At 36.0% G+C, this 26,316-nt stretch overlaps 1 protein-coding gene and 1 pseudogene across 1 annotated transcript; one reads left to right on the top strand and one right to left on the bottom strand.

Annotated features, from left to right (window-relative positions):
- Positions 1-1,205: 1,205 nt before the first annotated feature.
- Positions 1,206-3,401, bottom strand: LOC148196581 (uncharacterized). Its single transcript, XM_088092895.1, has 5 exons — positions 2,992-3,401; positions 2,798-2,841; positions 1,868-2,523; positions 1,601-1,792; positions 1,206-1,214 (listed from the first exon to the last, which is right to left on the bottom strand). Exons 1-5 carry the CDS (start codon positions 3,399-3,401, stop codon positions 1,206-1,208), a joined length of 1,311 nt encoding a protein of 436 aa, XP_087949021.1.
- Positions 3,402-16,565: 13,164 nt separating this feature from the next.
- Positions 16,566-19,965, top strand: LOC148196580 (uncharacterized; annotated as a pseudogene).
- Positions 19,966-26,316: the final 6,351 nt, after the last annotated feature.

The following is a 26,316-nucleotide window of genomic DNA, read 5'->3' as shown; positions in this document are numbered from 1 at the left end:
AGATGGCTGGATATTTGACTTTGTTTCAGGTATAGTTATAACTTTGACATTTATTTCATGTATTTATTTCCATGTTCGAACATGGATGTAATTTAATTGAATAATTATTTTTTTAGAGTTGGATATACGAACATTTCCATGGCATGGGGAGGAGGCGGTTGGTGACTTCTTACGATGATACCACACCACGTGCCATGAGGTGGCAGAGCCTTAGGCAGAGTTCCACTCTCGTAGAGATTCGGTCACAGTTGGATGCGCTGACATATAGTGGAGTTGTATGGCATCCGTATGAGGGGCATCGGGGCATTCGGTCGTTCTTCGGCATCTGTACGTATTCTGGATGGATTCGGATTGGTGGCACCCTTTGTTGTCATTTGCCTGAGCGTGTGTTGAGGCAATTTGGGTTTCAGCAAGACATTCCACGATCACCGACTACGGTTCCAGATGCAGATGTAGTGGCCATTGATCATGTTTGGTTGCACTTCAGAGCTCACATTGTGAGTAATGTCAGACATGTAGAATCCCCTTCTGACTGTGTCGATGGGTACATTCAGTGGTTCAGGAGGGTTTCACATCCTTATATTATTGTTGTTGTAGATGACGTGCGACCAGCTCTTGCGCCTAGACAGCGCCCCGATGTTCCACAGGAGGCATGACCCCATCGTAGATCGTCTCCACCTTCACCATCTGACGCCCTGGTATGTTATTTTTCATTGCTTATATTATTAAATTTTGATCACCTTGTTTATTTAATTGTTTGATATAATTATAATGTAGGCTAGATTTAGGCGAATGGCGAGAATGTTAGAGTCCTTGATATCGTGTCATCATGTGACCGAGGGTACTGTTGCACATCAGGTGTTAGTGGACCTGCTTCAGATTGCTAATGAGGGCATCGACGAATATTCCCCGACTAGGCGAGGGCAGAGGCATGTGCGTGGTAGACGGTCGACGTCTAATTGATACGACTTTGTATTTCATTTTTTCATTATGTATTACAGGACTTTATATTTCCTTTTTCTCATTATGTATTATTTGACATCATATTTTCTTTGTATTTGTAATAGACATTTATAATTTCTTATAATTTCAATGTTTTCATTTTGAGTTACATGTTCTTTTATATTGGTTATATAGATGATCAAATATTTATATGTTTAAGTGGAAAAAAATAAGATATTAATTAACAACAACTAATATAAATATCACGAATACTGATAATATAAATATGTTCATACATAAATAAATACTACATAAATATCATGAATAATAATAATATAAATACCACGAATACTGGCAATAAGTACTTAAATAACAAAATATAATAGTGTATTTTTACATATCTTCATACATAATATAAATATTACGAATCACCTAAGTCAACATAAGATGTTATATCCATCAACTATTCAAATGCGTGCATCCTACTAGTATAAATAGATGACCACGCTCGTGCCTCAGAATAACAGTGGGTTGAGGACATGATATTCACCATGGGCAACGGACAACCTTCTTGTAGCTTAACCTCCATTATACAAATTACAATAATTAATTGAGTGATAAGTAATTTTAAAATGAAATCATAAAAAAATGCACTTACCTGCACAACATGACATCCAAGAACATGTCCTATACAAATTAAGCGATGTTGAGTTATATCAGAAGGTGGTGTGGAACGTAGTGGGAAGATAGTATAATTTTGAGAGTATGACAAACACACTAAGATAACGTTATATCGGTTAGCAATTGCGTAACCAATGTCTGGTAGTGTCATCCACTTGTTCATGTTAGCCTGTTATGAATAAAAGAAGTTGTTAGAAAAAAAACAAATGTAATAAATAAACTACATAAAACGGGAAACACTTACCGCCGATAGTGATTGCACCATCAAAGAGTTCCTTAGTTCTTCTAGTCTATCATAGCCTCCTACTAGGCTTGCATATTCATCACACCATGCACTGAGTTCTTTGTACAACTCATTCCTGATAACGGGCCATGAATCTTCTCCGAGTCCCAACAACGCAGCAATGCATCTATACCCACAATGACCATCAGCCACAACATCAACAACGTCCACAATGAAGGGGTGAGTAGTAGAATGAAACTGGTCTATCATTGGAACTCTCCTTTTCTTCATTGCTTTGGGCTTTGATTGTAATTTACTTCTCATAGATGAAGATTCTATGGTTGAATGAAAGGCGTCCACATACTCAAAATATGATGGATCCCGCGTAGTAGACCTTTCATTTCGTTTAACTTTACTTTTTTGTGCACCCTTTGTCTTGACTTTATGTAATGGAGGGACCATTGATGTCAATGTAGGACAAACAATCTCAAGTAACTTCTGCTTGATGGTGACTTTACCGCCAACGTCAACCTCATTGAATCGTTCTTCTACTTGTTTCAACTCATCTTTAATGGATAACTGAGGCTCAGTTTCATTTAATTCAACATTTGAGAAATGCAATCTTCGCCACGTGATATGACATTCACCTATAGGGATCATCCTAGGATCATATCGTGCTAATTCACATGCACATGGGACACCAAATGTACGTCTCAATACGCATCCACACTTTGAGGAGTTCAATCCTATCTGCTACACTATTTTCAATTCCTTAGCAATGAGATCCAATGCATATCGAGACACACGTCCAATAAGTTCTCTATATATGTAGCCTTTAAAATGGTCACTCGTGAGCAACAAACTACTTTCAAATGACGCCTTAATCTTGTTGTGTTTTAGGATAATGACGTTTTTGAATATTATCCGAACAAGAACACAAATCACCCATACTCTTGCCCAGAACTTTCTTCAGGCTCCAATGAGCAGATTCAGCCCTGAAACAAAAAAAAACCTTCAACAAGTGCAAATAAATATTTATCTACAAAACAAATAAATAAAATAACATTACAACATACCTATTTGTGATTGTGTTCCCTAAATGCATTACTTTGTTAGTCCAGAACTTTACAAATTATGTGCTGTACGGAATAATCCAAGTCTGATTGACATATTCAAAGAACAAAGGCCATGAACTGCTTGCGTATTGAAAACCATTCACATACTCAACAAACAAGCTTTCATCAGCACAATCCATCCCATTTTCCCATGCATCCATCAACACTTCCCAAACCTCAGTAGAATGAACTAACATTTTGCATTTAGCTTTAACATTTTTATGGATGTGGAACCGACATAACATCTGATATGACTCAGGGAATACAGTTGCAATGGCATTCATCAAAGCCAAGTCTCGGTCAGTGACTATGACTTTAGGACCACCCTCAGATGTTAAAAATAAACCTTTTAGCTTTTCCAAAGCCCATGTGAAATTACTCTGTCTTTCAGTAGACAAGAAAGCAAATGCTGCTGAGAAGGTTAACCCTATAGACGTCATGCCCACAATTTCAAGCAACAGAAGTCTATATCTATTTGTTTTATATGTAGAATCCATCAAAAATACAATATTAAATGAGTTTAACAATTTGACCGCATCAGGATGTGTCCAAAACAAGTCAGTAACAACCTCTGAATCATCAGCACACCTACTCCAGTGAATTTACTTATCCCGATCCTACAACATCATAAGTTGTTGTAGTTCAGTTCTGGACCCTCTTAATGATCGTTTATACACATGCCTTGAGTTGTAGATTTGTTTAATCGTTGTAACATTTCGATCATTATTTTGTTTGAGTGTTAATAAAATATTTGCAGGTGTAACTTTACTATTTGTCATATCAACCAGTAATGACTTCTCACTCGTATTTAACCAGCCAGCATAAGGGTGACCAACTAAAGTTTCAGCCAACTCATGGTTGTGATGTCCACACATCACCTTCAACACCTATCCGGCCCCATCTGAACATGGTTTATCCTTTAATCTAAACGGAAATTCACATTTACGAGTGCCGTATACACTAGCCACTGCATCAACTTTGTATTTCCTATATTTTCCCCCTCTTTCACATCCAAGTATGACAAACGTTTTTCTTCCCCGTACACCAGTAGCTATGTTAGATCTTACTATTACCACAACAAATCCTAAATCATAAGCTATCCCTCTTACCCATTGAATTAAGTGCTCCCGTGAACAAAATATTTCATTTGTTGTAAATTTATTTGTTAAATCCCTCTCTACAACTTTGCTAATTGATGAAGACAAATCAGATTTCAAACTACAACCAATTTCAGAATCCATATGAAGATATTCATCCATTTTAAATAATAATCATCTACAAAATTATAATGAGCCTTATTAACATAATTAATAATTAATCAAACAAATATAAAAATATTAATATAATTAAATTATATATTTGATATAAATAAAATAATAAGTAATTTTTTATATAATTATAAAATTGTTAAATAATTAAAGATACAAAAATAATATATAAAAAATATATATTTTACAAAATTATTACATTTAAAAACTAATTATATATAACATCCAAAATTAAAAATTTAAATATAAACTAATATTTAAATTTACGTTATTAAAATATATTAAAAATATATTTAAAAATAATAAATAAAAATATTTATATTAAATTATTAAAATATCTAATAAAATAATAAAACAAACCCAAAATAAAAAAGAAACCTTTAACAGAAGACCTCCTTCAACGGATGTCAACATCCGTTTAAGGGAAAACGGATGTCGACATCCGTTTTACCTTTAACGGATGTTGACATCCGGTGAAGGATGTCTTCCGTTAAAGGTTTCGTTTTTAGTTTAGGGTTTTATGCGAAGGGTTTATTCTACTACGCACCTGGAGGAAGCACCACAAATGCACTCCACCACTTCACGTATTGCACCACTTCACGCACTGTACTACGAGAGCAACAAGAGGAAGATTGATGGAATCCTACTTGGCTTAGTCTTCCTTTTGTATTTTTACTTTTCCTAGCTTAGCTCTTAAGGAGTATGGGTTACTATAAATACCCAACTCCTCTCTTGTATTGGTACTTTTGAGATTAATGAGAATTAGGATTTCTGAAATAGAAATTATTCTCTCTTGAAAGTCAGGCTAGAGAGTCCTAAGACTACCTCTAGCCACCTTCCAAGCACACTCTCTCTCCCTTTCATTTCCCAACTTTCACGGTGCTTCTCTCTCACGTTACCATTGTTCCAATCCGTTTCATGCTAGTGGCTTCCGCGCTCTACAGCCACGCGTCAACCTTTCTTTTGCACACACCATCGCCACATTTCATTCTCGCGTCTTCTTCTACCACGAAACAGATCTTCGTTTCTATCCATTTCAGTTTCTCGCGTCTCCCACTCCAAATCAGGTTTTCTTCTTCACAGATCTATATTTTCTCCTACCACTTCTTCTCGTTTCATCCATTTTCGTTCACCGTATATCATCTTCACGGAACAGTGCTTCGTTCTATGGCCTCCCCTAGGTTTTCCTTTTTTCTTTCATCATTTTCTCTGATTTTAGCCGATTAAAATCACTCTTGATCCGTTCCAAACCTTTTCCACCGTTCAATCTTGATTTTGAACCGATTAATCGGTTCATTTTTGAGTTTTCCCTCTTTTCTAGGGTTTTCTTGAGTCTGTTCATAGTTTAGCAGTTTTCCTTCGAGTCAGCTCTCGATCTAGAGCTTCATTTTCCATTCCGCTGCGTCTTCACTCGTCGGAGAGAGTTTCGAGGAGGTCCGGTTCGTGTTCGCGCATCTTCAATTGATCTCTCCTCGGCCGTTCGTCCATCAAAGATTGCTTGATAATTCTTTCTACCACCACCAACCTTTGCAACTTGTAGTATCTCACACGAGAGAGGAATAAGTATAATGTTAAAATGAAAGAAAAGTATTTTACTCATGCAAGGGACTAGATAGGTTATTAGTGAAATAGGCTGTGAATGAGTAAAATTAAAAATAATAACCCTAAAAATAAAATTTTACTGAGGTGAAAAATAGTAAAGGGGAGGTGGAGGCAGAAAGGTGTGGTGGTGGAGGGAGCAACACCCAAGGGGAATTGAATATGAGGAAGGCAGCCGCCACCTAGGAAAAGGGAAGAAAAACACACGGACAGGGAAGCACATTTTTTTTCTTTCTTTGGAAACAAACGGTGCATGGATGGACGGTGATGTCCAGTAGATTTAATTTTCTTCTTGTAGAAAGGGGTGCCACGGCTAGGAGGGAGGAGACACACGGCCGAGAGCCAGCCGCCATACTTGTTGAGTTTTCTTTTTGGCTGGGAACGTTTTCATGGGAAGATGGAAAAAAATAAAGTGTTGATTTTATTCCAGCAGCAGAAGGATGTAGTTTTTCTTTCTTTAGGGAAGCATGGTGATTGAGTAGAAGTAGTGCATGCTGATTCATTGGGAAAGGAGAGGGCTGTCACGGGAGAAGAGGACAACAACACGTTAGCAGCTCTCGGTTTTCACTTCTCCAAGCGGTGTGCACGGCCTGGAAGAAAGCCTCCACGCTGCAACGTCAAGCAAGGAAAACACGAGAATAGGAAGGTGGTTAATTGGGAGAAGTAGAATCTAGCTTGGTTGGAGACGGTGCAGCAGTACGCACAAGCAAAAGAGGTGTGCACTGGAATTTACTTTGGAAGCAAAAGCGGTGATTTTAAATTGAAGATGCACGGTGATTAATTTTGGGGAGAGTATCTGTTACATCCAGCATGTTCACGTCCAGCATTGGGAAGCACATGGACTGAAGTTTCATTCGATTGGAATTGGCATAATTGCCACGTCCACCAGAGAATAACCCAAAAGAAATTTTGGTTTCTTTATTGTTCACGCGTCTTTACTTTGTGCTTTTTCGTGATGGAGGTGTCTTGCTATAAGACTTTAGCACTTCATTTATTAGGTCTAGGATGCATTTTATTATTCCTGGCTTGTGAATTTGCTCAATATGCATTCAATTGTTTCACACACTTTTACTTTGAAGTTATATTCCAGCCGCATGGTGTTTTCAAGCTATATTGTGTATTTCCTATTTTAGCTTAACGATGCATTTGAATAGCATTAGAAGCGTTTCTTCATTTTCTGTTGCATTTTACTATTTATCATCTTCTTTACTGCTGCGTTCTGTCATTGCGTTTTATTGTTCATCTTGTTTTCAAATGCTGTTTCAATCTCGGTTTGCTTTTACTGATGCTTCTATTATTGCGTTTAATGTTTAAGTTCATTTTGTACATTCAATTAAGTTGTTGTTACATTTTCTGTGCATTTACTGTTTCAACGTTTTGTTTTCAAATCCTGATGAATTCTGCATTTTCTGGTTTTGGTGCGTTTAGACCGTTCGATCTCTGATTGTGTCGTTCGACTTGTCTTCGTTTCCTATCTGTTCAGTTTATTATTTTCGTTCACCATGTTGTATATTTTGTTCGGCTTCTTTATCTTCCTGCATTTCTAATTTCCTCACTTGCTTTAGAGACCGTTAGGTCTCAATGTAGAACCGTTTAGTCATCTGTAGGACCGTTCGGTCTTTCATGCTTTGTCCATTTATTTCAATGTTTTCAATTATGTTTGGTTGTACTTAATTTCTAGTTTTAATTTAGTTCATTTCGAATAACAAAAACACTTTCAAAACCCTCCACTACATGTTTGACCTAAGCCTCGAACAACATTTGGTCCTTGAGAGACTACCTAGGAGTCACTTCCTAGCACTATACTGCATTTATTTGCACATCAAGACAGCCCAATCACTCTCTCGTCCACATCCCAATTAACTGAGGTTACTACATTGTTTAATAGGATTTGTGCATCGAATGGTCCATGGATTCTGAACAAAAAAAAAATACAGTTTGAGCATCTTCTATATTTAGGTCAAGACAAAAATGGACGATGACAATAACAAGAGGGAGAGCAATCGAAGACAGTGGAAATGTTTGGTGCACATGGAAAACAAAGGTTGAAATTCAGTATTTCTACAAGACAGCTAGGATAATGTGAAAACGAGACATCAATCGATTCAATTCAACTGTTCTTGGGCGGTTCTGCTCAATGCCTCATATCTTTAAAAGCCACACTCAGATTTTACTATGAGCGGTTGAGATTACGAAGAGGACCAAAAACACGATTTAGTCCAAAGAAATCCAGAAAATGAATCAATTCCTTCTAAAACCAAGGGGATTTTTCGTTTTTCTGCAGGAAATTATGAAGAAGAGAGAAATTAGAGAACAATAGCAAGAACATATGAACATCAAAACTGAATTAACTGTTGCGACCAAGACTACAAGGTTGCGATCAGAACCAATTTATTCAGTTCTAATTTTGATTAAGTACATTAGTTTCTCTCACCTAAATTAGGTCCATCCAGAACTTCATTTATCGTTTTAGGAAAAGTGATGGGATTTCAGTTCTGAAGCTATGGAAAATGTAAATCTATGTTGAAAATTCAAGTAATAATGACATTTGAATGCTTTTATCAGCGACGATGGATATAAACTTAGTCTTTACACCTAAGCAAGCAACGATCGTCTTTGTAATTACAGGACAAGCAGAAAGTTCAAAGCTTCAAAACCCCTTTTTTCTCGCGAAAAATGTATCTGCGAGGCAAAAAAAAATCAGGAATAACTTAGCACAAACATCAAGGGAAAGAATAAAGGAACGAAATAAGGCAAAAACAAAACTCGGGTCTTATTTCCCAACCTTCAAAACTAGAAATCTTCTACAACTTATTAATCGCAATGATAAAAGAAAATCTGCAAAACGTATTTTAATTGAAAATTTAAAACAGAATTGGGACAAACTCATGGAAACTCACGAGATTGACAGTGGACTCGAAAGGAAATAAGAGAGTTTGAGGAAGTGGAGGATGGGTGTGGTGAAAAAGAAGAAGAGAGAGAAAAAAGAGTATTTCATAAAGATATAGAAAACAGAGAAAAAGCAGTATTGCAGGAAAAGCAGTGGAGAAAGAAGAAAAAGTGCAGATTCCTTCACCACATTAGTTGGGAGTTAACTCCGTTTCTGGAAATTTAACGGATGTAACTTGATTCATACAATTTTGACAACTTTAAGACCTAATGTATACACCTTTAAAACTAGGTACTAAACTGAAAAAAATCACTTAACATAAGGACCAAATAAGCTATTAATCCTTAATTTATCTATAAAAAGCTAACTATAGAATGAATTCTTCCTCAAAGTGTTTACGACATAATGATTACTGTAGCTAAATATTTATGGAAAAAGGGAATAGAGAATAAAATAATATTTAAGAATTGAGATCCTGTTTAGTTAACATAAAATCATTGATTTGCAATATTAACTACTCATTGATTTTCAAGATTTATGTTGCCAAAAAACAGTATGTTGCTCAACGTTTAATTTAGTTTATAATGTCAAAAGGCCTGAAATGAAAAACCTAATTTAATGTTGTATATTTGTGCAATGTTTTGCATTCTTTTAATATTCTAGAATTCAAGTGACAAGTGAGAAAAGAGGAGGAAAACCTTGTAAAGATGCGGCAACTCTGTTGAAAATTTTCACCACCAATTTGTACAGATCGTCCCCAGACCAGATGAGATATAGCCTCACATAGCTCGCAATTGTTAGGATATTTACCCTATTTATCATCATTATATTGTGTCAAGGATTACCTTATTTATCATGATTATATTGTGTCTAGGGTTACCCTATTTATCATGATTATATTGTGTCTAAGGTTACCCTAATCATGATTTTATTGTGTTTAGGGTTATCCTAATTATCATGATTATATTGTGTCTAGGGTTATCCTAATTATCATGTACTCTTGTATCAATTTATTTTTATAAATAGAAGATTATGAGAGGGATAAATCAAGCCCTCAAAAATTATTTTACAGTTTAATTATCAAGTTGGAATCAGAGCAGGTTGTCTAAGTCTCTTCCTACTTTGTCTTTGCTGCTGCTGGTGGCCAATGTCAACCGCCACCGACGGCCTAAAAAATTTCATCTTTTCTGAAATACCACAATGAGTCATCCTGTTCTGGTTTCTGTCTAGTCTCCAAATCATACTTATTGTCTACAACTATCTGACACCGTTTACCATTGTTTGTCACCGTTTGTCACTTTTCGGTGTCGTTTGTCATTTTCTGACGCCGTTTGTTGTTGTATGGGGTTGTTTGCCGCTGTCCACTTACCATTATTTTCCCACTGTGAGGAGTTATCCACATAAGTTTGTCACCATCAACCTCTATTCCCTACCATTCTAACGTCATCCGCCACTGTCCATCGTCGGTCATTGCCACAGTTTAGTCTGACAACCAATGGATCTAGATTGCCTCCTTGAGCGACGGTCAACCTAGCCTATTTCGAGGGCTAGTTCTCATCCAAGCGCCGCCACGCGCGAAACATCCTTCTGACCTTCGTTGCCACTACCATTTCCTTTTCTATGGCGACCCATTCCTGGTGGTCGCTGCCTCATTCTCCTCCACACGCACCGTCACCCACGACTTCTCTCTGATCACCTTCTAGCGTGTGTTTGTCACGCGTCACCTTTCTGGTGTTAGAGTGACACCGCGCCACTGTCGGTCGTCTTGTTAGAGCCTCTAGAGTTCGTTTTTACCTTGTTTTTTGGTTCGCTGGGTGTAACTCAGACCTAGGCTTTTCTCCTTGGATCGTTTTTTAACCCTAAGTCCTTCAAATCTCCTTTGTTTCATCATTGTGTGATTCACCAAATCATGCTGAGTTCATATTTACTAGTGGTTCCTAATTTTGAAGTCATGCGTTGAAGGTTGCTCATGGCATTAGATTGGTCTATTTTTGGCGAGATTCAAAATCTTAGTCATAATTTTAGCAGCCCTTTGTCAGATCTATTTTTGGATGCTTTGATGAATAAAGGAGACCATTATGATCGTCAACCTTCATGATTTTTCATCGGTGCGTCGTCATTTTCACTGTTCGCCGTGAGTGGGAGTATGTTTCCAACCACTGCACTATGTTTTCAACCACTGCATAACTCATCAGTCAATGATGGCAATCCATGTAGTTTGTCTCCTTTAGCAACTTCAGGCTCCATGCTTACTTGATGGCAGTTTAGTCCTAGTAGTTTGGTCACTTTCATGATGGCAATTTAATCCCTGTAGTTTGTCGCTTTTAGCCACTGCAAGCCCCATCCTTACTTGATGGCAATCTAGTCTCTGTACTTTGTCTCTGTGCACCATTATTGGTTGTCATTCACTCCTGATAGAAATCTCTTTTCTTGAATTCATTCTAGTTGAAAGTTCATGGTGTTGGTTGAAGTTTCGTGGTTGTCCAATATTATTCTCCATAAGCTTCTGAGGAGTCTCTTTGGCTATGTTCAATTTAGTTTAGAGACATTCTCTCTCAATATTCTGAAGCATTCGTGCATATTGTTCTAAGCTTAAGTTTCCATGTTTCTAAAGAGATCTCAAATTGAGTTTATCTATTCCAAGCTTGGTACATACAATTTGTATGCTTCAGCTTAAGGAGGAGTGTTAGGATATTTACCCTATTTATCATCATTATATTGTGTCAAGGGTTATCCTATTTATCATAATTATATTGTGTCTAGAGTTACCCTATTTATCATGATTATATTGTGTCTAAGGTTACCCTAATTATCATGATTATATTGTGTCTAAGGTTACCCTAATTATCATGTACTCTTATTGATAACGGTTGAAAAACCATTATTTTTATACTGAATTTTGACATTAAAAACACCCTTTATGACTTAGAAACTAGATTGAAATCATGCTTTTGCTTAAGTTGTGGAAATAAAAGATTAGGATGGGTTTTATGCTTTTTCTTCCTTGTTTTGACAAGAATTAAGATGAATTGGATGAAGAAGTTGAAGTAGCAAGGGGTTGGACTCAGGAAAGGAATTTTTATACTGAATTTTGACGTTAAAAACACCCTTTATGACATATAAACTAGATTGAAACCATGTTTTTGCGTAAGTTGTGGAAATAAAAGAGTTGGATGGGTTTTATGCTTGTTTTTCCTTGTTTTGACAGGAATTAAGATGAATTGGATGAAGAAGTTGAAGTAGCAAGGAGTTGGACTCAGGAAAGGAAGGAAAATTGCACAAAAGAAGAATCGCAGCCACCGTTGAGCGCCATTTTCACCGTTGAGCGCCAAGCTTGCTGTTGAGTTCTGTGTCTGACGCCTAAGCGTCATCGCTGAGGGCTAATCCAAGTATCGCAGTCACCGTTGAGTGGCATTTCTACCGCTGAGCGCTAGAGTCTGCTGTTGAGTTCACTGTTTCGTGCCTGGGCACCATCGCTGAGCGTCATTATGAGTGTCGCACCTACCACTGAGAACAATTTTAAAGCGCTGAGCGCTAGCGACTTGGGCCTGGGCCAGTTTTCTGTTATTTTTATAAACTATATAAGGGTTTAGTCGACCTAGGGTTCATATCTTTGGACAGAAAGAGGCGAAAATACACTCCTTTCACACCTTGGAGGCAGATTTTGGATGCGTAAGCTCTGATCTTCAACTTTTAGGGTTCTATCTTTTATTCTTTTCATTATTTTCATCTAGTTTCACCATGTCTATGGTGAACTAAAACACCATTGTTGTTGGGGAAACGATGTAATCCTTTGAAACTCTCATGTATTGAATTGATTCTTGATTATATATGCTTTACTTCATTAATTGTTAGGGTTTTTCCTCTATACTCTATGCTTGCTTTGTTTAACTCATTCATAGCATGATAATTGATTTTGTCGATATGGACACATACGGGGAAATTCTCCCAAAAGCAATATTACCTAGACATAGGGATAGGAGGGTTTGTTGTCTTTAAGCTTCTGTGCGAATGTAATGCATGATTAATTGCTAGGGAGACAAGACATTGTGAACTAGTAATTAGGATTAGGCTTTCTTCACCGAGACATAGGGTTTAAGGTAAATTAGAAAGTGGCATTAATATTAATGAAGGAGATGAATTCATAAATACATGAGAGTGGATAGGATAAGTCGGAAACCCCAACAACATAATCATTCCATAGTTTATATCAATCACTTTTGCATCTTTCAATCCAATTGATCAACACTTGCATTCATTTTTATGTTTCGCAATATAAACACAATGATTTTGTTTACAAGTCTTATTTAATCCAGAAATCACATAATTGTTTAGGCCGTGAGTCTTTTGGGAAATGATACTTGGTTTTACCACTTATTATTACTTGATATGATTCGGTACACTTGTCGGAGTGTTAACACTTGTATCAATTTATTTTTATAAATAGAAGATTGAGAGGGATAAGTCAAGCCCTCAAGAGTTATTTTACAGTTTAATTCTCAAGTGCAATAAACCCTACACACCACAACAACACTATTATCCTACACATCTACATATATCATTATCTCAACATTGCCATGAACTAAAATAAAATGCTTTCACAAAAAAAGATGAAAAGAATGTCGCCCAACTAGCAATTAAAATAAAGACCATAATATGTCGTACAACTTCTTTTATAGATCTTACAAATTTTCTTTTTTACAGGTGAAACTCTCACTTGAAAGACATTAGATTTGCACCACTTGTTAACATATTTTGGATAATATGGAAGATGCATAATTCTTCCGGATTTGATAAAACTATCAAATTTAGTTTTAGCATAGCTTTGAACATTGCAGGCTGCACGACATTAACTAGTAATTTGACTAGGATAGTGGCACAACTTAGTGGTTTGTGATGGGCACTAAGACCTACTTCATATTCGTTCCAACTCTCATTTCACTCATATACTTCTTGTGTACTTGTAATATGCATGAGTTGGCTTTTTTTTTTCAAGTTTAGTGGTTATAACAAGATTTTAGAACTTCATTGAATATTTATGTGTTCTTGTATTCTTTATAAAATGATGTTGTATAAACTGATAGAAAAAAGTTAGTTAAAAAAAATTAAAATCATGATAGAACATTCATTATTATAACTTAATATCATACTGTTTAAAGTAATAGAACATCCTTTGAATGAAGCAATTGCTTTTAGGCTAATGACAATATTTTGTATAAAGCATAACAGTCCATAATTACTCAGTTTGGTATCTAATGAAGCAAGCTCCAGCATCTGTGAACTAACTTCCTTCACACATTAATCTTCTGGGATTGTAACATTAGATAATGTGATAGCTAAATCAATAATATAGCCAATAACTAAGGCCTCCATTTCCAGGGAGAATACAAGAGCATCAAACATATTTCCAGAATACAAGTTAATGACATGTATATATATACACAAATAAAATTTCAAAACTGAGGGCAAAGTCGGCATGTTTTGTCTTACCACTTGAGAATTTTTTAGCAAAATAGTCTCCAAATCTTGTAACACAGCTAATGGGGCTCCCTGATACTAAACTAGATATGAATTTATTCCTTTTCCTTTGCTTGTTTCAGGAGAGATCATCACAGTAGTGGAAAATATACTTTTAATAGCGATTTTTTATACCTATTAAAATTCAGCAGGTATAGAAAGTGGCGTGGTGGCAGTTTTGTAAATATGAGGAACTTTTTTACACCGATTGCAATAAAAACATGTATGAAAAGTGGTACGATGGCAATATTGTAATAAAATACAATAGAAAATTCTTTTTTTTATACCTGTTAAGACCAGAGTAGGTATAGATTATTGATCTATAACAGTTAAATATTATAACAGGTATGAATTATTTTTTATATTCAATTTGTTTTCCCCACAATACTTTCTCTTCTGTGCAAAAATTAATTCTGATTACCATTGTTCTCCGTTCGGTCGTGTGAGGTGGTTGGGTGACGCTCTTGTTCGGCGTTTGAAGTTGTTCCTCACACCTTCTATCTGACATTCACTCACTCACGAATGAAGCAACATCTTTTTCTCTCTCGCACATCAAAGAGCATTTCTCATTGTATGTGTCATCTTCCCCGAGATTTCAGTGGCTCGAGAGCTCATCCTTCACCATCATAGAGCATCTTCCTCACTTTCAGGTTAGGGTTTCTCTAGCATTTCCTCATTTCCTCATCTTTGACCGATTGAAATTTTATTTAAATATCATTTCACCTTTAATCTACATCTTTCACCGATTATAATCACATTCTTCTGATTATAATCCCTTTCCATCATTTAAAACCCCTTTTCCACTGATTAATCGGTCCATTCTAGGGTTCCTTGGTTCCTTCAGGGTTATGCATCGATTAAACCATCAAGTTCTCTTGAAGGTTTGAGGCAAACATTTTGTATTTTAGTTTCTTTTATGATTTACTTCGTTGCATAATATATATGTTTGATTTTCAAACCCAAGAGTGAAAATAATAAATAAATTGTTCAGTAAAATAGTATTTCTAAATGCATTTATGAGCGAGGAGGTATATAAAGAATTGAAGCATTCATTTACTATTTGGTTATATAAGCTCTAAATGATACTTTCAGTGTAGACATTCAACCTAATGATTTCATTTAATTAGTTCATCAACATTATGTGTTGCAGATTTTTCATTTACAAGTGTCTAAGCAAATATGAAGGAACTGATGATCAGAGCACACCACAGGTAATAATTAACAGATAAGAAAACCTTCCTCATTTTTACCATAATGTTGTGTGTTTGTATAATATGCAATAGGAAATATCTTTACTGATTGAGTACAGTTGAAGTTCAATCTGAATTCTTATTGAGATGTAAACCAGTAGATTTAGTGAAACCTTCATTTTATTGCACAAATAATTGGAAGAAAGTTGAAAAATTAATTAGTGGAAGCTTCTATGCTTTTATCGCAATCTAGTTTCGAACCAGGGCCTATAGGTTATGAACTCACCACGCTTCCACACGTCACTCTAATTGTTTAAATGTGTCTTCCAAATTAACATAACAATTGTAAAATCATTTAAAATTTACTTCTCAAAATGAACCTTTTACGGAAACAAATTGCAAAGTTGAGGTTGAATTATGATTTTTATTTCTGCAATTTGAGGTAATTCTGATTTTGGGGCGTTAAAAGTTTGGGATTTGGGAAGGAATTAAGGATTGCAGAAACCGTTGTTTTTTTTTAATTACCCGGTACTTAGTTTGGTCATTTATAAATAGAAAGCAAGGAGAATTTGTAGCTTTGGATGTGGCATTGCTTTTGGGATCTCGTCAACAACCTTCAGTTTTGAGATAATCTGCATGCATAGCAACTATTGTTGTGTTATGTGTTTTCACATTGTATTCAAAGTTTTCATCTGATCTGCTAGTTATGTGTTTGTATTGGCTTATTTTGGAATAGTCCAGAGTCTCATGACATATGTAATTTTTATGGTTTTTGAAATGAGCCCTTTTTAATATACGAAACAGCCTTGAGGATATCCTTAGCCCATGCTTCCGGTTCAAATTGATTCCTAAGATATTATCAGGCTTGAACATTTCTTTTGAAACAAAGTCACAGTGCATCCCTTTATTTACCTTAGGATATGCTTTCCAAATCTTAATTTTAAATACTTTAGATCATAGCCATGATTCTCGAATCCATAAATGTGAATTACTTTCTAATTCAAAGGCCTATAACACCTTCACCTCTTGACTGTGAATTGTGAAGACTGAGTTTTGAAACTAATTCTCACTAGTTTAAACGAGTTATATACACGAAAGATCATAAATTACTGGTTAAAATCTCATGATTATCATGTATTGATGCAACAACTTCTACTAGTGGTTATTCGGGGCATATTTCCTAGGAATCTTAGACACACATTAACAAGATTGTGCTTTCTTTTCAATGCAATATGTAGTAAAGTTATTGAAATTGAGAAGTTGGATCAATTAGAAAATGAGGTTGTGGTCATATTGTGTCAGTTGGAGATGTATTTTCCTCCATCATTCTTTGATATTACGGTGCACTTGATTATTCATCTAGTTAGAGAAGTTAGAATTTGTGGTCTAATATTCTTACGATGGATGCACCCTATTGAGTGATACATGAAGATATTAAAAGGCTATGTAAAGAACCAATATCGTCCTAAAGCATCAATCGTTGAAATATATATTGTTGAGGAAGCTATCGAGTTTTGTACAAACTATTTATTAGATGTTAAAGCTATAGGGGTACCTAGGTCTTGTTATCATGGAAGAGGTGTCGGTAACGGTACTAGAAGTGCCAAAGTTGTCACCCTGAAGAGAGTTGAAATTCTACGAGGACATATGTATATATTGAATAACACTAAAGAAGTCATCCCCTACTTAAGTGCTCATTAAGATATAGTTAAGAGAAAGAAATCCACGAATGCCTCAAAAGTAGGTCATTAATGAGCACAACAAAACCTTTTTAAAGTGGTTTAAACAACAAGTTCAAGCTGACCGTACAACTTCTTATACATTAAATTGGCTATCAAGTGAGCCAAACTTTGATGTCATATGTTGGTGTGGGTACGATATCAATAACTACACATTTCATACACAAAAAGAAGATGAAAAAAGCACCACTCAAAATAGTGGAGTAATGGTTGTGGCCGAGTTAATGCATTTCTCGAGTTCAAAGGACAAAAATCCTGTGATGGCATCCATGTGCTACTTTTGTGTAATAAAAGATATTTGGGTGATAGATTACACAAGTTTCAAAGTACCTATTTTTAAATGTAAGTGGGTTAATGGTAATACTGGCATGAGGACCAATGATCTAGGTTTTATATTGGTTGACCTAGAAAAGGAAGGTTACATTGAAGAGCCATTTATCGTGGCGTCTCAGGCAAAACAAGTGTTTTATGTCACTGGTCCCAAGTTAGAACAATGCATTATACTAATGACAATGATGAAGTCGTTCTTGATATTAGTGAAACTCCATCTTTCTCATCAAATATGCCAACCTTGAATGTCAATAATGAAGTAGACGACGCCCATGTCATACGTGATGATCACCACGAAGGGTTGTGGGAGAACATTGCAACTTGACAATGCAAAATTTGAAATTTTAGATGTATTATATATTTTTCTTTGTTATTTTATCTATTAATTATTATTAACACTTAATGATTTATGTAGGGAAATGCCTGGTGACGTACCATCTGGTGACCTCCCACCTTCACAAGGTGTGCACGACATTCATACACCTAGCACGAAATTCATCAGTTATGTAGCCTTGCTCGGTAGAAGCAAGGCATCCATTCTTTGTAATGATTGGGATCATGTTCTAGAGAACGTGAAGAACCAAATATGGTAGAGCATCCTGGTATGAAATCTTAACTTTTATATAATGTGTCATTAACATATATAAGTAATTTTAATCCAAAACTGGAGTTTTATGTAGATTAATCCCATGAGAAATGTTATGGCATAGAAGGAAGGCGACAACCAAATCATCACTATCACATGCCTACATGAGTAGATTGGGTAATAAATATCATATTGAACATAAAGAATTAAATTATGCTTCTAGTGAATAGAAAACAACCTCTCCATAGTTTATTTCCCACTATTTATTTCCGATAAGGTGCTAGAATCCTTATAAATTGTTTAATAGGAAGAGTGATTAGGTTAACAATGTTCTACATCCATGTGTTCATTTCCTACTATAAATTATGTATCTAATAAAATTACGTATCCCAACCCCACTTGTCCCGTTCCCCTCCAACTCATCAATCAACAAACCTACCTTCCCTAAAGTTACGCATCTAATAGCTCAAATACGAGCATATTCATCTAGAAAAGAAGCATAAAGGTAATTAGAAAAGATAGAAACTCTATAAAGAATAGAGTTGCTTCATTTTATCAGTATCCTTCATCTATCAGTTTTAAACAAAAGTCAAAACTGACTCATCATGAGAAACAAATTTAATGGCGAATACATTTCAGTCCTCAACTTATTCTATACTAGAAAAAAAAAATCTTACATTTATAAACTGCAATAAAAAAAATAAAATATAGTAGATACATCCCTATATTACTTTCAAGTACATTGAGTTTTTTAAAAATATCTCATTCATTCTTATTGCACAAGTCACATATGACGTCCTAAACACTAATCTATTGAGGACGAAATGGATTTCATATGTCGGGGAAAGATGGAAGAAATTCAAGATTATGCTTACAAGTCATTATATTTATGGTTCCAAAACTGATAAAAGTCCTTGTGAAAAGTATCAATTTCTTGATGAGGAAACATGACAAGCCTTTAAGTTGAAGTAATTAGATCCTGCCTTTCAGGTAAATTCATTTTATATCATAGTTTAACTATTTATGTTAACATATTTCTAACATAATTAATTATCTATACACTGATGTCATAGGCTAAGAGGAGAGCTACACAAGAGATTGCAAAGAAAAATGTCCACCCCCACATATTGTCTCGTGTGGGTTATGAGAAATTGGAGCAGAAGATGATGAAAGAGAGCTCGCCAAAACTCGTCCTCCACGCCATGTTACATGGAAGAGAGCTCGCCAAAGACCGTGTGGGAGTACACATCTAAGGAAACAGCGAGCATAGTGAGGTGCATTATAAGTCCATATATTAACAACATATGATCTCCCATATGTGATTAACTTAACATTAAATATTTGGTTGTAGGATGAGTTGGTAGAGCAGAGCACATAGGGTACATTCACTCCTGGGGGCCGTAAGGACATATTGGCAATTGCCATTGGTCATCCAGAGCATTCTGGACGTGTTCGAGGTGTTGGTAAATTTATTGGGATTCGTCAATTCTTGGATTTTCCAACAAGTCATCATAGTAAAGCTCATGTCAGTGAGGAGGTCCTCATGGGTATAAGAGAAGAAATTAGACAGGAGGTGAGGGAGGAAAGGAGGAAGGAGATCAGCGAGATGAAGAAAGAGTACGGTGATATGCGAGCACAATTGAAGAAGGAGTACTCTAATATGTGGGCACAATTGTTAGCAGATGTGCATGCAGAATTAGCCTCCTCCTCAAGCCAGCCTAGGAATCCCCCTCAACTTTCTCATCTTTGTATAAGCACAAAGGAGAGTTGTGATGTTTCTCCTCAAAACGCTTCTCCTACTATTGATGCAGGCGACGAGTTGTTTAATGATAATGCCCTACAGTTATTGGTGGCCTTAGGTAATTTATCTTATTATATTGTCTAGATGTACTTGTTTGTTGAATTATATTCTTTGATATATTACAAATATTATTTGGATAAATTAGGTAAAATGTATACATTGGGTCAACCATACACCATGAAACCATTATAGCTGATATGATGAGAGTGGTGGTTATAGACGTATGAGATGCTACAGCTCGAGTCCCTGTGCCCTCTTAGGATGTTCAGACAATGGGACAGGCCCGTGGAAATTTTATCCTTTGGCCCCTTAGATTATCAAGAACAATTGTGAAGGAGGTAATTGTTTTAATTAGGCACTTTGTTGATTTTATTGGTAATATTAGTATTTTGCAAGTTTTTAAATATGTATACCAGGTTGAAGCACAAGGGCAGGAAGATATGAATGAATCACTACAACAACCGTCGCAACCGCCACAACAAATAATTCTAGAACAACTTGGTGTGTTGGAAGTGAAGATCTCCCTTTCTTCTATAGAGTTACAAATGCCTCCTGAAGGCACAAACAAGAAATATTTGCTCTCTTTCTTCATATGTCAGAGGTATATTTTTGAAATTCACTCTGGCACTGATATGTTATGTATATCAGTACTACAACTTTGGTTGTTGTAAGTAAATTTCTACATTTTTTAAGTTTAAAAATATTCAATATTTTATTTTAACATTATTCATTTTCAATGTTTAAGGTATTTACATCGGTTGAGCATTGAAAAGAAGAATGATAATTTATGGTTTTATTGACCCTATTGCCATTCAAGGAGTATGGAATAAAGGTGAAGAGGTCCAAAAGTACCTCTTAGAGGCTTTAGTAAACGAAAAAAAGCAAGTGTACTTAGCACCTTATTTGCAACACTAAGTATATAATTTTTATTAATAAAATTCTATTTATGTAAATGTTATTTAACACTATTATTGTTTGAATCTGCAGGGGTCACTTGCAATTGTTATTAATTCTTCCTCAACAGTTTCTTGTAGTTCTCTTATGTTCATTGCACAAAAAATCTCACACTTTGGCAATTAAAAGTACACTAATATTGTAAGTTTTTTAATAATTTATTTGTTGTGTACACATAACTGATTTTACTAAGTTCCTTAGGACTCATTTCAATATACATTTGTTGTTAGAAGTAACTATGTTAGAAGTAACTATGTTAGGTAAATATATTTAGGAACTTTTTTAGGTAAATATTACATTTTGGTGTGTTAATAGAAACAATATTGATTATTTAAACTGTATTCTGAGATTGAATTTTATGCATGTCTGGATATGGATAGTAGCACATACAAATCAAATATTTAAAAAAAAAAGTCTTTTTTTATATCGGTTAAAGCCACATCAGTTATAAAAGTCATGTTTTTCACAACTGTTATAATACCACCAAGTATAAAAGTGAGACTTTATTATACCTATTATAGCACCAGCAGGTATAAAAAGAGAGTTTTTTTCTCTAACAACGAAGGGGACTTTTTATACCTTATCCCATAGTACTAGGTGTAAATATGAGACTTTTATACCTATTATAAACAACACAAGTATAAAAAGTAAAACTTTCTACACTAGTTCTAGAGTATGTATAAAAAATCGAAAACTTTTTATACCTCATGCTTCTATACATGCTCGAAAACAAGTATAAAATTCCATTTTTTAACATGTATAAAAAACTTTTTTTTTGTCATAGTGTCAGTTGATATGGAATCATGTGTGCCTCTAGGATTCAGATTTCATCCAACAGAAGAGGAGCTTATGGGGTACTATCTAAGAGGAAGATAAACTCCCTAAAAATCGATCTAGATGTTATTGTTGAGATTGATCTCTACAAAATGGAACCCTAGGACAGACAAGGTATATTAATTACCCAGAAATGCTTTCTTAAATTAAAGGGACATGAATAATCTTTAAGAAATTATAATTCAAGTTCAGAAAATTTAATCAACTTCATCTGTTAACTATATGTCATAACGTTGTATATGGAGCGAGTTATGACATTATATAGTTACAAAGTTGTTGATGTGCTTGTTTGAAATTATGTAGATATGTGCAAGCTAGGATATGACAACAAAATGAGTGGTACCTTTTCAGCCATAAAGATAAGAAGTATCCTGCAGGAATAAGAACTAACAGGGCGACTGCTGCTGGATTCTGGAAAGCAACTGGAAGGGACAAGGCTATTATGACCAAAAATAAAATCATAGGGATGAGGAAGACCTTGGTCTTCTATAAGGGACGTGCCCCTAATGGAAGGAAAACGGACTGGATTATGCATGAATATAGGCATCAAACCTTTGAACCATATTGTATCTAACATACCCATAATGTGTTTCATAATAATTCTTCTGCTGAATAATATCTTCGTTAACCACTATTAAACCATGAAGATGGAAGAGATAAGATGAACATACCAGGAAGGATTTGAGTTTGAGGGGTTCGAGACAGATTGTTTTGCACTGAAGTGATAGAAATCGTCCCAACAGATTCTTGGTACCTTCAACAAGTTTCATTAACTTTTACGTAAGTACCAAAACTAGAAAGTCAAAACCAGAGACGAAATGTTTTTAAGTTATAACACAAAGATCGAACATCAGTAGATCGAACAAAGAACGAGAGAGCCAAAATCAGAGAGCCAAGATCGAACACAGTCTTACCTCGACCTCGACCTAAGATCGGTTAGCGGCAGCGCGCTAGAGCACCTCGACCTCACGCAACCCACAAATGCCTCGACGCCTCAACGCCTCCATCTTGACGCTCCACCAAGTAGGAGAAGACAAACATGAAGCCAAGCAGGAGAAGATAAAGACGAAGCCAAGTAGGAGAAGATTGTGGTGCGGGAAAGGATTTGGAGGAAAATTTTGTTACCAATGAGGAGCATTGGTAAAATTGAAGATAAATGATTTTGATGATGCTAAAAGATGATAGATTGTTATAGTTCTTTTAAAAGCACTTTGTAGATTATAAATGTATTAGGAAAAGCCTTAAACATGTCATACTTAGAAAATTTCGTATTTCTAGAACTGCTACGCATTTAATCGATTATTATAAGCTATAATCGATTATCCTGAACCCTTCTGAAAAACCTCGTTGCTCTGGAATAATCGATTATTACTCCAAATAATCGATTATCACTAGTTCTGATGAGAACTATCAAAGTCTCTGGAATAATCGATTATGCCTCAGGATAATCGATTATCACTTTTTGAAAAACCCTTAACGGACTCGAATAATTGATTATCACTAACAATAATCGATTATATGTGGCAGTTATAATTCATCTCTGTGAACTTAGACCAGTTGGCTATATAGGTTAGTTCCAAAACTCTTAGAACAGAACTCTGAGCTTTTGAGAATATAGTGTGATCTGAGGAAGTTCCATAAGCTAGTTCATTGCACTGCCTAGTCTCGTGAAAAGGAGAAGCTCGCGCTTTGTGGGTCAAAGGTCAGAGCGATTCTCTTCGAGTTGGCAACGCTACTGTTCTTCCAATTCGTTGGTCGAAGGAAGAACTGTCACTAGTAAAAAATTTGGATTTTGACGCCCATTATACGCCTCGGTTATACGAAAACCGAAGCGTACAACGTTATATACATCGGTACTTAATCAACCCGTTTTGGAACAAAGCTACTGCCTCGGTTCCGACACAACCGTGGCCTATACAACCCTGCTGTACAGCTGAAAAGGACTGGTGTGTCAGACAACATGCTACTGCCTCGGTTCAGTACCCAACCGAGGCCTATAGACCTGATGATGCTCAGTCTGATAAGACTGCAAAAAAGTCTGACCACGAGCTACTGCCTCGGTTCGCTCAGAACCGAAGCCTAAAAGGCATACTGCCTCGGTTCTCCCGGAACCCGATGCCTAAACGCCACCCTATTGCTTCGGTCAGCTAGAAACCGGTGCCTAAACCACCTGCAACAACCTATCCAACTGCTGCTACGCGCCAGTACCTCTAGGGCCTCGGTTAAGAAATGAACCGAGGTCGATTCTTCAGCCTATTGCTTCGGTTGAACTACACCCGGTGCCTAAAGCGTAGCTTATTGCTTCGGTTGGCTTACAAACCAAGGCCAAAACCACCTGCCACAACTGCTGCTACGCGCCTGTTCAACTGCTGAAACTCGTAGGGCCTCGGTTAATCACGGAACCGAGGTCGATTCTTCACATGTTCTACACCGTTGATGCTTTTAACCGAGGCAATATGGTGATATGACTTTGGTTGTATCAGTAACCGAGGTAGTATCTCAATTTCAAATTTTCGAATCGCGACAGCTTCTTCTTCTTCCTCGTACCTGTTTTTTCTTCACTTTCCTCCTCGCCGCAGAACCTCCATTGCTCCCCTTGACTCGCCTCCCTTCGCCTTGGTGCCTCGCCGGTGTACCTCCGCCACTATTGCTGCCAGTGCTCGCGCATTCAGGCCTCGTTGTTGGCCGCGCCTCCGCCCTTCACCTACGCGTCACCGTTGGCCTGCCGGTGTTTCCTCCGCCACTGCTGCTGCCATTGGAACGTCGCCGGTCTCCGCCACTGCTGCTGCCAGTGCTCTCGCCTGCCGGTGCTTCCTCCGCCACTGCTGCCTCCGCCGGTACTGCCTCCAACGCTATTTCATTCTTCCTGTCTACATTGAGGTTAGTTGATTGTATTTTTGCTGATAATAATTGTTGTTTCTGGAAGAGAATCAAATTGTATGTATTGGTTGAGTTGATTTTTTTAATTTTGTTGGATCAAGCATATATTGTCCTTAATTAACATCACATTTGTCATAATTGATGGCACCAGATTAAGAACTAGCAGAGGCATCACTAATAAGATTGACTAGCTTCCTGGAAACACTTCACTTCACCGTGAATAAGTACCACCATTGCCACTGCCAGTTATAAATGTTATCTGTTATATTTAAAGAATAATTTTGTTGTAAAAATTCTAATATAATGATTATTAAAATATAAATATATTAAAGTTATAAGGATTATTCAAGTTATTAAAAAATCATAAAATATCATAAAATAAGGTTTCACTTCTGTTTTATAAGTTACGTTCTTAAAATAACATAAAAACACTGCAACCAAACTGTTCGAAATCAGAGGATTTTGGCCCATTTTTAGATACTAAATTGTGAAATAATGGCAACCAGAAAAATTAATGGGAAGAACAAACAAAATAGTGGTTAAGAAAAAATGTTATCGCTTTTAATTTAAAAGTTTTAGTAAAGTCTAACACCAACCACTAGAATCAAGATGATGATGGGGAGATGATATATGGCAATGAAGAACTTAAAATCATGTTCATCTTGATAGATAATCGGCAAAGCTTTCACAAACTAACGACAATTTATCTGCTATAATCTTATTAATTTGTTGCAATGGCATTGTCATCTTCTATAGTAATGACATCAGGAAAACCCAAAGGAAATAATATGCCAAAAAGCAAGAGTAGAGTATGAACTCGCCTAAACAAATAGATACCTTAAAGTAAGCATATGTAAACATAAAAGGTGTTAGGATGAATTATTACACTGTCAGTGTTAGAAACAAAAAGCCTGCAATTATAACACCTGATACAATCCTACACAGCTCAGGAAGAAGAACAGTGAGCTTAAATATATGCACTATTCACAAAAGGTGTGCTATATATACACTTCAATTCTGAGTTACCAATTTTCCAATTCAAGTTTTGCCTTCTGCAGAACTTCCTAAGCTACAAAAGGTGGTCTTGACATGATCATCTTGGAGTTGAGCTAATCTCATTTTCTCCTCCTCAAAGAATTTGTTGAGATCTTCCATAGTAAGGAAATTTTCCATGGATCTATCTATTTTTGCAATTGATGATGCAAAATTGATATAGTCCAAGACATGATCAGAAAACTTTTTGTAGTCAACCTGTAAAACATCTAATATTGCAAAAGTGGTTTCTGCTGCCTCTTTCATGGACTCATGCTAATGAGGAGCCAAGGTTTCTAGATCAGCAAGAAGTTGTTGCTGTGTGAACAAGATCACTTCTCTATGCCTTGATGCCTTTGACTTTCTTTCACCATCTGGTGATTTGCTGGGACTAACTACATGTCCAGAAGCCTCCGTATGGCAACCAGTTGAAAGTTGGGCATGTTGTTGACTAACACTTTTTATAGCAAGCTTGTTGCAAGGACCATCAGAAACATTCCTCTGTTTAGGGACAATTATTGGATTAAAGGATGGGAAAATGCCTGTAAGGATGAGACACAATCAACCACAATTCTAAATCAAAGTGCACATAAACACATAAAAAAACTGATGAAGTTTTACAGCAGAAAAATGGCTTAGGCGTAATTAACTATTATATTCTCCCATGTTACCATACATATTAAGTTCAAACTATCTTATCCACTGAAAATACTACGTCTAATAAAACTTTTAAAC

Source organism: Vigna umbellata, chromosome 6 (assembly GCF_029865625.1).
Source record: "Vigna umbellata cultivar VRB3 chromosome 6, Vumbellata_1.0, whole genome shotgun sequence".
Classification (NCBI taxonomy): domain Eukaryota; kingdom Viridiplantae; phylum Streptophyta; class Magnoliopsida; order Fabales; family Fabaceae; genus Vigna; species Vigna umbellata.
The sequence above is the reverse complement of the archived record's forward strand: the minus strand, read 5'-3'. Positions and strand labels throughout refer to the sequence as shown.

Excerpts from the sequence above, each read along its gene's own strand:
- LOC148196581 (XM_088092895.1), bottom strand. The coding sequence starts at position 3,401 with ATGACGTCTATAGGGTTAACCTTCTCAGCAGCATTTGCTTTCTTGTCT. Across the intron at positions 2,524-2,797 it reads GAAGAAAGTTCTGGGCAAGA|CACGATATGATCCTAGGATG; the intron begins GTATGGGTGATT and ends CATGTGAATTAG. Across the intron at positions 1,793-1,867 it reads TGGTGCAATCACTATCGGCG|GCTAACATGAACAAGTGGAT; the intron begins GTAAGTGTTTCC and ends TATTCATAACAG.